Source organism: Coffea eugenioides, chromosome 1 (assembly GCF_003713205.1).
Source record: "Coffea eugenioides isolate CCC68of chromosome 1, Ceug_1.0, whole genome shotgun sequence".
Lineage (NCBI taxonomy): Eukaryota > Viridiplantae > Streptophyta > Magnoliopsida > Gentianales > Rubiaceae > Coffea > Coffea eugenioides.
This window is the reverse complement of record NC_040035.1, coordinates 34,368,448-34,377,188: the sequence shown is the minus strand read 5'-3', so window position 1 is coordinate 34,377,188 and position 8,741 is coordinate 34,368,448. Positions and strand designations below refer to the sequence as shown.

At 38.2% G+C, this 8,741-nt stretch overlaps 1 protein-coding gene across 1 annotated transcript; it reads left to right on the top strand.

Annotated features, from left to right (window-relative positions):
* Positions 1-4,234: 4,234 nt before the first annotated feature.
* On the top strand, positions 4,235-8,279 carry LOC113771018 (zinc finger MYM-type protein 1-like). The gene is made up of 3 exons (XM_027315652.1): positions 4,235-4,483; positions 5,761-7,602; positions 7,692-8,279. The coding sequence occupies exons 1-3, from the start codon at positions 4,235-4,237 to the stop codon at positions 8,277-8,279; spliced, it is 2,679 nt and encodes an 892-aa protein (XP_027171453.1).
* Positions 8,280-8,741: the final 462 nt, after the last annotated feature.

Sequence of the window (8,741 nt, the reverse complement as noted above, 5' to 3'; positions counted from 1 at the left end):
ACTCTATGCATAGTTTTACATCCATGTTAAATTATATGTTGAAAGTTTAAAATCATGTTATAGGAAAATTGTTCAATTTTTAATATAACATACGGTGTTTTGTTAAATTCAAATTAAACATATCCGAACCATCAATTACACCCTGCAATTTCATCCATGCAAAGACCATAGGGTATGGGCTAATCCAATAATTTTTTTTAGCGCAAATCATGATGAGCCTCAGCATACTTTAACCAAGTCATTAGTAATTCCAGGAAAGAAATCACAAAATGAAGCCTTGCATTAGAGAAAGAAATCACAGATATCTAGCTAGCTATACATCCAAAAATGAAAGGTGCAATACTGTTATATCTCACTCGTCTGCCTGGTGGTGTCTGCTACACAATGTTGTGGTGGACTTGGACATGAATATAGATATGATGATCCTCTTGCGCAATTCGTTAAGGCTCGTGGCTTAAGAAAATCAATCAATCATGGGAGTGACGATTTGTTGAATGAGGATTCGCCAGTTTATGTTGGCCCCCAAGATGGTTTGAAGGCAGCGGATAAGATCACAACTTTGCCTGGTGAATCAAATGATCTAAATTTTGATCAATATTCAGGGTATACCATTGTTGATCATGAGACTGGTAGAGCTCTTTTCTACTATTTTGCTGAGTCTCAAAACTTTTCTACCAAGCCCCTTGTGCTATGGCTAAATGGAGGTAAATTTTCGTCCCTATTCTTCGTAACTATAATTGGTTCATAGGTATACATTTCATGAAAAGAACTTATTAGACGGCGAGATTAATTCGACAATAAGACCTGGTTGCTCCTCACTCGCGGACGGAGCAATGACCGAACTTGGACCATTTCGAGTTAGTAAAGGTGGAAAACCACTATGGAAAAACCCGTATGCCTGGAGCACTGCTAAGAACTCATAATTTGTTAAGCGTGCTGTTAATTTTTTTTTTCCAGAAACAGTAGATAATTCTATTGATATGTTGTAAACTATACAATTGTTGAGCAAAAGCCCAAATTAACTGTACAAGTGCATCTTGGCACTAAGAGTGGAACCACTCTTCATCAAAAGAAATGCTTAATGCATGCATACTAACTAAATCAACCCTTTCCTCCGTTAGATTAGTGGACAAAATGAATGAGCATTCCATAAACATGAGCACAAATTTCTGATGTCCTCCAATTGAGAGTGCATTGCCATGTCTTTGGATTTACTGGTTTGGATCATTTTCAGTAGCTGCTTCTGTTTAATCTTGACCTCAACCTTCTTCCATTCCTTCTCTCTTGCCTTACATAATACTAACTTATCGGCCACTGCTTGATTCCTGAGTTTGTTGCCATCAGTAGCTTCTTTGAGGGCCCATTGAGCTAGAATTTGTTTGTTATCATCCTCTGCTACTATTCCAATTCCCATGTCCCAGCCTCCCGTCCTCTGCTGTGCTGCAATAGTTAGATGAATGGTGTCGGCACCCTCTTTCCTCTGTAGCTGTAGTTCATCTGCTCTTGGTGTTCCAACATGCTCATCCTTTTCTCTTGATCCTTAGCTTCTTTGTATTCCATCCATTCATTCTGTGCCTTCTGTACAATCTTCAATGGATGTTGCAGTACATTGTTGAAGATTCTTTCATTTCTTGCTTTCCAAATCTGCCACAGGATATTAGCTGTCAAGGCTATGTGTTCCATACCCTCACTTCTGCACCCAGCTTCTGTTACAGAGCTCCACTACTTCTTAAAGTCTCCTCTCTGGTCTTCAATTCCATCCCAATGTAATGGAGCTAGATGCCATATTTCTTTAGCTATCCTGCATTGGAAGAATAGGTGTTCAACATTCTCAACACCTTCTCCACAGCAATTGCACACAGGTGATCCTGTTTTGATTCTACTGTGCATGACTTCATTCATGGGTATTGCAGTGTTCAAGCATTTCCACAAAAACATCTTTATCTTATGTTTTCGATTGAGTTTCCACAAGTTTTTCCAGAATTTGTTGTCTCTCAGACTTGTTCCTTCCTCCTGGCCTTCTTCTTGCTGTGCATGATCATTCCTCATCAGTTCCTTGTAGGCTGAGGCCACTGTGCACTCCCCATTTCCACTGTGTGTCCAAAAAAGGCTATCTTCTTTATCAACCAAACTGATAGGTATCCTCATAATTCTTTTAGCTTCTTTATCCTTAAATAGCTTGAATAAGAGAGGTCTTTTCCATCTGTAACTTTGGACCAGTTCTTCCACCTTATTGACTGTGCAGTGTTGTGGCCTTGCTGAGGTTGGTATCCCTTGAGAATTCCCTGGTATCCATTTGTCCTCCCATATCTGAGTGCTCTTGCCATTTCCAATTTTCCTATAGGTTCCTTTTTCCACCGAGTCCCTTGCTCCCATCAAGTTTTGCCAAATCCAAGAGGAGTTCTGCTTGATTTTGCATCTGAATATTGACTCATGTGGGTAATATTTGGCTTTTAGTACTTTAGATACCAGAGAATTAGGAGTTATGGCCATCCTCCATGCTTGTTTCCCCAGCAAAGCTCTGTTGAAGCTTTGCAAGTCCTTAAATCCTAGTCCCCCTCTATCCTTTTGCTTTGTCATTTTCTTCCAAGAGCACCAATGTATTTTCTTTTTCCCACTCTCTTCTCCCCACCAAAAGTTGGCCATCATAGTACTCAATTCCTTGCGTCGTCTGACTGGCAACTTGAAGCAGGACATGGTATAGGTAGGTAGTGCCATGGCCACTGCTTTGTGTAGAACTTCCTTACCTGCAGTGCTGAGGAGTTTATTCTTCCATAGCTTCATCCTCATCTCACATTTGTCCTTTATAAAGCCAAAAATTTGCTATTTTGTCCTTGTAATGACCATTGGTAACCCCAAGTATTTCCCTTGAGTCACATCTGGACACCACCGAGCTGTGAGCTTATTCTCTCCTGTGCTTGTTGTGGCACGTTCCTGAGCTTTTCTCATACATTTTCAAAATCTGTCTGAGTTCTTCCGCCTCCTTTGTGTCTGCCTTGCTGAAAATTAAGGTATCATCTGCAAAAAAAAAAAAGGTGAGTTATTCATGGCCCTTGTCTGCAAATCTTCATCCCTGTTATTCTTTTATCCCTTTTTGCTTTCCTTAGTAGATAAGTGAAGCCTTCAGAGCACAATAGAAATAGATAAGGAGATAAAGGGTCTCCTTGTCTGATTCCTCTTGCAGGTGTTACATAGCCTTAGAGGTCTCCATTGATGTTGAAAGAGTACTTGACAGATGACACGCAGCTCATTATCCATTTGATCCACGTTTCACAGAATCCCATCCTTCTCATGATTTCTTCTAAGAACTTCCACTCCACTCTATCATATACTTTTGACATGTCTAACTTCAAAGCAAAAAATCCATGGTACGCTTGTTGTTATTTTTTAAATAGTGCAAAAATTCATGTGAAATGATGACATTATCTATAATCGGCCTACCAGGTACAAAAGCAGCTTGGTTTCTACTAATACAGACATTGAGGACTTTCTTAAGCCTATTAGACAAGATTTTAGAGATGATTTTGTACAGGACTCTGCACAGGCTTATAGGTCTGTACTGTTTCAAGTTGGTGGGGTTGTCCACTTTAGAAATTAAAGATATGACAGTGCAGTTCAAGGACTTGAGCATCAGACCCGTATGGAAGAAAGTTTGGATTGCTGGAATTATATCCTTTTTAATGATGAACCAGAATTTTTGAAAAAAAAAAGAGGACTCATCCCATCAATGCCTGGAGCTTTGTTGGGATTCATAGAGAAGACAGCAGTTCTGATTTCCTCCTCCTCTACTCTCCTAGTTAGACAGCCATTCATTTGGTGGGAAATGGTTGGACAAATTCAGAATAATCTCCAACTAGTGAGTTTTGCACTTTACAGCATGGTTCGAAGACTCGGCCGAGACCGAGACGACTCGGCCGAGTCGTCACCGTCTCGGCCTAGTCCGAGACGAGACCGCGACGAATCGAGACCGAGATACTCATCTCGCCGAGAAATCGGCCGAGACGTCACCGCGACGGATTGACTCGGCCGAGTTATACCGAGTCACTCCGAGTTATCCCGAGTCAAGACGAGAAATCGGCCGAGTTACACCGCGACGGATTGATTCGGCCATTTCTTTGGCTATTTTTTATTATTTTTGTTTAGCATACTTTTTTTATATTATTAACAATTTTTAGAATATTAAATTCTTTAAAATTTGCGTCTCACCGAGACCGTGACCGATATGCCGAGACCGATGGGGAACGTTCCAAGCCGCGACCGCGACCGCGACCGCGACTTTGAACCATGCTTTACAGTGGCAAACGCACTGTTCTTGGAATTCCCTGCGGGTGTTGGATTTTCTTACTCAAATACATCATTTGATTACATAACCGGAGACACAAAAACTGATAAAGATTCTTATACATTTTTAGTCAATAATTGGTTAGAAAGATCCCCAGAATACAAAACCAGGGACTTCTTGATACGGGGGAAAGCTATGCCGGTCATTACATGCCTCAACTTTCTCAACTAATCCTCCATAACAAGAAGATAACGAACCAAACTGTCATTAACTTGAAAGGAATTGCTATGCAAAAATCATTTCATGCACATACTAGCTTTTGTTATTCTACAGCAGTAGTATATAGGAAATCTACAGTGGATACTTTATTTTACACTATCCTTTCCATTATATTAAACCAATTTTTTTGATTAAATTAATTCTACCCACAATGGCTAGATAAACTCTAGCTGGAGTTGACGAGCCAGACGTAGTGTTACCTGTAATCAGCCACGGATTTAAGGGGGGGCTGGTGGGGGCTTAAGCCCCCCCAAGCCGCCGGAAAACCCCCTATATATAGGGGATTCCGGCGGCCAGCCCAGCCCAGCCCAGCCCCCCCACGGTGATCCAGATCTACCATCCTCCATGGCTCCATGAATGCTGCAGAGGAAGTGAAAAAGAGCTGGAAAGCCGCTGCCGTGCTGACTGCTGAGGAAGAAGATGACCCATTTCATTTTGAATTTTTTTTTTTGCCCTCTAAATACAAAACGACGTCGTTTCACTTTTTCTGATGCAAAAGCACGCCGCCAGTGCCAAAGGGCAAACAAGACTCCAACTCCAAGAAGAAGACGCCAGGCTCCAAGAACTCCAAGAAGCTTCAGTTGAGATTCTACCATCCTGCTTCAAGCCTTCAATTCAAGGCTCCAAGACTCCAACTCTCCACCATTCCATTCACATAAATCTTTTAGGTTAGTTTTTTGGTTTAAATTACAATATTCATCTTTATATTTTTGTTAATTATATGTTTAAATTATTTTTGAATTTTGAGTATCTTGATATTAATTTGATTAAGATTAATTTTTATTTAGTTTATGTTAATGTAATTTAAGAATTTGAAAGATTACATTAAAAAATTTAATGATATTAAATTTAAATTAGAAATTAGTTTAGAAATTGTATAGATTTTAGGTTGTATTTAGTTTTTAAAATTTTGTTAGTTTTATATTTGAAATTTTAAGAATTAATTATGTGAATTAGAAATTTTGAATGTAAATATAAATTCAAAATTTTATGAGATTGAATTAGAGATTATATGGGTATTTAGTTGTACCTTATTTTAACTTTTTGATAATTTTATATAATGAATTTTATAAATTGAGAAATATAAGTAATATGAATTTATTATTAAATTAAAGAATTATTTATATGAATTTTAAATTAATTGATTATTGAATTGCATAATTTTATTGAATTTAACCACAATTATTTAATTGTGACAGAAAATGGAGAGATTCTTTAAACCTAAACGAGTCCGTAGTGGTGAATCTTCAAATGAGCCTAATATTAGTGAACCAGTTCAAAATCAATCTTGTGTGGAATTGAATTTAAATGATATTGTTAGTGATCCGAGATTACGAAAATCAGTTGAGAAATTTGATATTTCTCTTCGAGACCATGTCCGAAGAGAGTATTTGACTAGGGGACCTTGCCAACCGATTGGCCATATGTATCCAAAAACATCATTTGGTAAACAACATAGAAGTTTCCAAGATAGTTGGTATCAAAAGTTTGTATGGTTAGAGTATAGCATATCGAAAGATGCGGCGTTTTGCTTTTGGTGCTTTCTTTTCAAAACACAAAATAAGGGAGGTCGATATGCAGAGGATGCCTTTACAAAAACGGGATTCAATAATTGGAAAAAGGCAATGGAAAGATTTAATGAACATATTGGAGCTGTGAATAGTTGCCATAATGATGCTAGAATACAGTTTGAAAGTTTTCAAGATCAAAGGCATAGTGTGTCAAATGTGCTACGATCTTGTGGGCGCGAAATAGATATTGCATATCACACCCGTTTAACTGCTGCTCTGGATGTGACCCGCTTTCTTTTGAAGCAAGGATTGGCTTTTCGTGGAAATGATGAGTCAACTAGTTCTTCAAATAGAGGCAATTTTCTTGAATTGTTTGAGTGGTATAGCCAGCGAAATACTGAGATTTTTGAGGTTGTAAATCAAAATGCTCCTGCAAATAATCAACTAACTTCTCCAATGATTCAAAAAGATATGGCACATGCTTGTGCCTCAGAGATCACAAGTGTTATAATCAGTGATATTGGAGACAATTATTTTTCCCTAATAGTTGATGAGTCTCGAGACAGTTCAGTGAAAGAGCAAATGGGAGTTGTTTTGAGATATGTGAACAAAGAAGGGCGTGTGATTGAACGTTTCCTTGCAATTGTACATGTGTCTGACACCACATCACTTTTTTTGAAAGATGCAAGTGATTCTTTATTCGCGCAACACGGATTATCATTATCCAAATTGAGAGGTCAAGGATATGATGGAGCTTCAAATATGCGAGGTGAGTTCAATGGTTTGAAGGCCCTTATATTACAAGAAAATCCCTATGCGATGTTTATTCACTGTTTTGCTCACCAACTCCAGTTAGTTATTGTTGCTGTTGCTAAGGGAAATATCATTGTCAGTGAATTCTTTGTCTATGTCTCTATGATTGTCAATTTAACTGGAGCATCATGTAAAAGGAGAGATCAATTAAGACAAATAGAACATGATAAGATTGTTACACTTTTAGACAGTGGAGATATTATTAGTGGAAAAGGCAAAAATCAAGAAACTAGTTTAGCAAGACCAGGGGATACTCGTTGGGGATCACACTATCTAACATTACTTCGTCTATCCTCTATGTGGGCTTCGGTGATTGGAATATTGGGAAATATACAAGATGATGCCACCACTTCTGACAATAGAGGTATGGCCAGGGGTTTGATTGATAGAATGAATGATTATGAGTTTGTTTTTGCATTGCACCTGATGAAGTATTTATTGGGAATCACAAATGACTTGTCACTTGTTTTGCAACAAAGGGATCAAAATATTGTCCAAGCCATGAGTTTGATTGATACTATGAAATCTCAATTGCAAGACTTTAGGGAAGAGGGATGGCAAATAATTTTAGATGAAGTCAACAATTTTTGTGAGTTGAATATGATTCCCGTGATTGATATGGAAGACAGTATAGCAATCCGTGGCAATGCCAGGCGCAGTCGCAGAGGTCAAACCATCACTAATTTTCATCATTATCGCGTGGAAATTTTTTGTGAGGTATTATTTTTGAAATTATTATTTCATTACATTTGTTACTTGTTAGCAGATTTTCTTAGTTATTAATTTTATCATTGTTGTGATGTCAGGTTGTTGATTTAATTATACAAGAGATGAATAATCGTTTCTCGGAAGTTAGCACGGAATTGCTTAGTTGCATTGCATGTCTTGATCCAAAAAGTTCTTTCTCTCAATTCAATGTGCAGAAACTACTCCGTCTTGCTGATTTATATCCTGAAGACTTCTCAAGTAACGATTATTTATATCTTGAGTCTCAACTTCGAAATTATATTTATAATGTGCAACGCGATCCTCAATTTTCAGAAGTTGGAGATTTGGGAAGTCTTGCTCAACAAATGGTTAAAACTGGTAAAAATACAGTTTTTCCATTGGTTTATCGTCTGATCCAGTTGGCATTAGTTCTACCAGTTGCGACTGCTTCTGTTGAAAGAGTATTTTCTGCAATGAATATTGTCAAGACTGATTTGCGCAACAAAATGGGAGACGAGTGGATGAATGACTGTCTGGTTGTATACATCGAGAAGGATATTTTTGCAACAATTGAAAATGAGCAAATATTGCAGCGTTTTCAACGGATGAAGACTCGCAGAATGCAATTGCCTCCTCTTCGTTATTCGAGGGCAACAACTACCAATACTTCAAGTGTTAATCAATAACAAATTTTTGGGTATGTATAATTATATGTTTTTATTATTTTTATAATTATTGATTCTAAATTTTACTTATTAAATATATTTATTTCGTCATAAAAAAAAATTTTTAATACACTTCAGCCCCCCCAAAAATAAATTTCTGGCTCCGTCCCTGGCAGCCACGGATTTAAGGGGGGGCTTAAGCCCCCCCCAAGCCGCCGGAAAACCCCCTATATATAGGGGATTCCGGCGGCCAGCCCAGCCCCCCCACGGTGATCCAGATCTACCATCCTCCATGGCTCCATGAATGCTGCAGAGGAAGTGAAGAAGAGCTGGAAAGCCGCTGCCGTGCTGACTGTTGAGGAAGAAGATGACCCATTTCATTTTGAAATTTTTTTTTTTGCCCTCTAAATACAAAACGACGTCGTTTCACTTTTAGTGGAACGGCGTCGTTTTGTATAATGAGGGGAAAAAAAAAATACATCA

Coding starts and splice junctions, on each gene's coding strand:
- LOC113771018 (XM_027315652.1), top strand. CDS start 4,235: ATGGGGAACGTTCCAAGCCGCGACCGCGACCGCGACCGCGACTTTGAA. Junction 4,484..5,760: donor TACGGGGGAAAGCTATGCCG/GTCATTACATGC, acceptor TAATTGTGACAG/AAAATGGAGAGATTCTTTAA. Junction 7,603..7,691: donor GCGTGGAAATTTTTTGTGAG/GTATTATTTTTG, acceptor TTGTGATGTCAG/GTTGTTGATTTAATTATACA.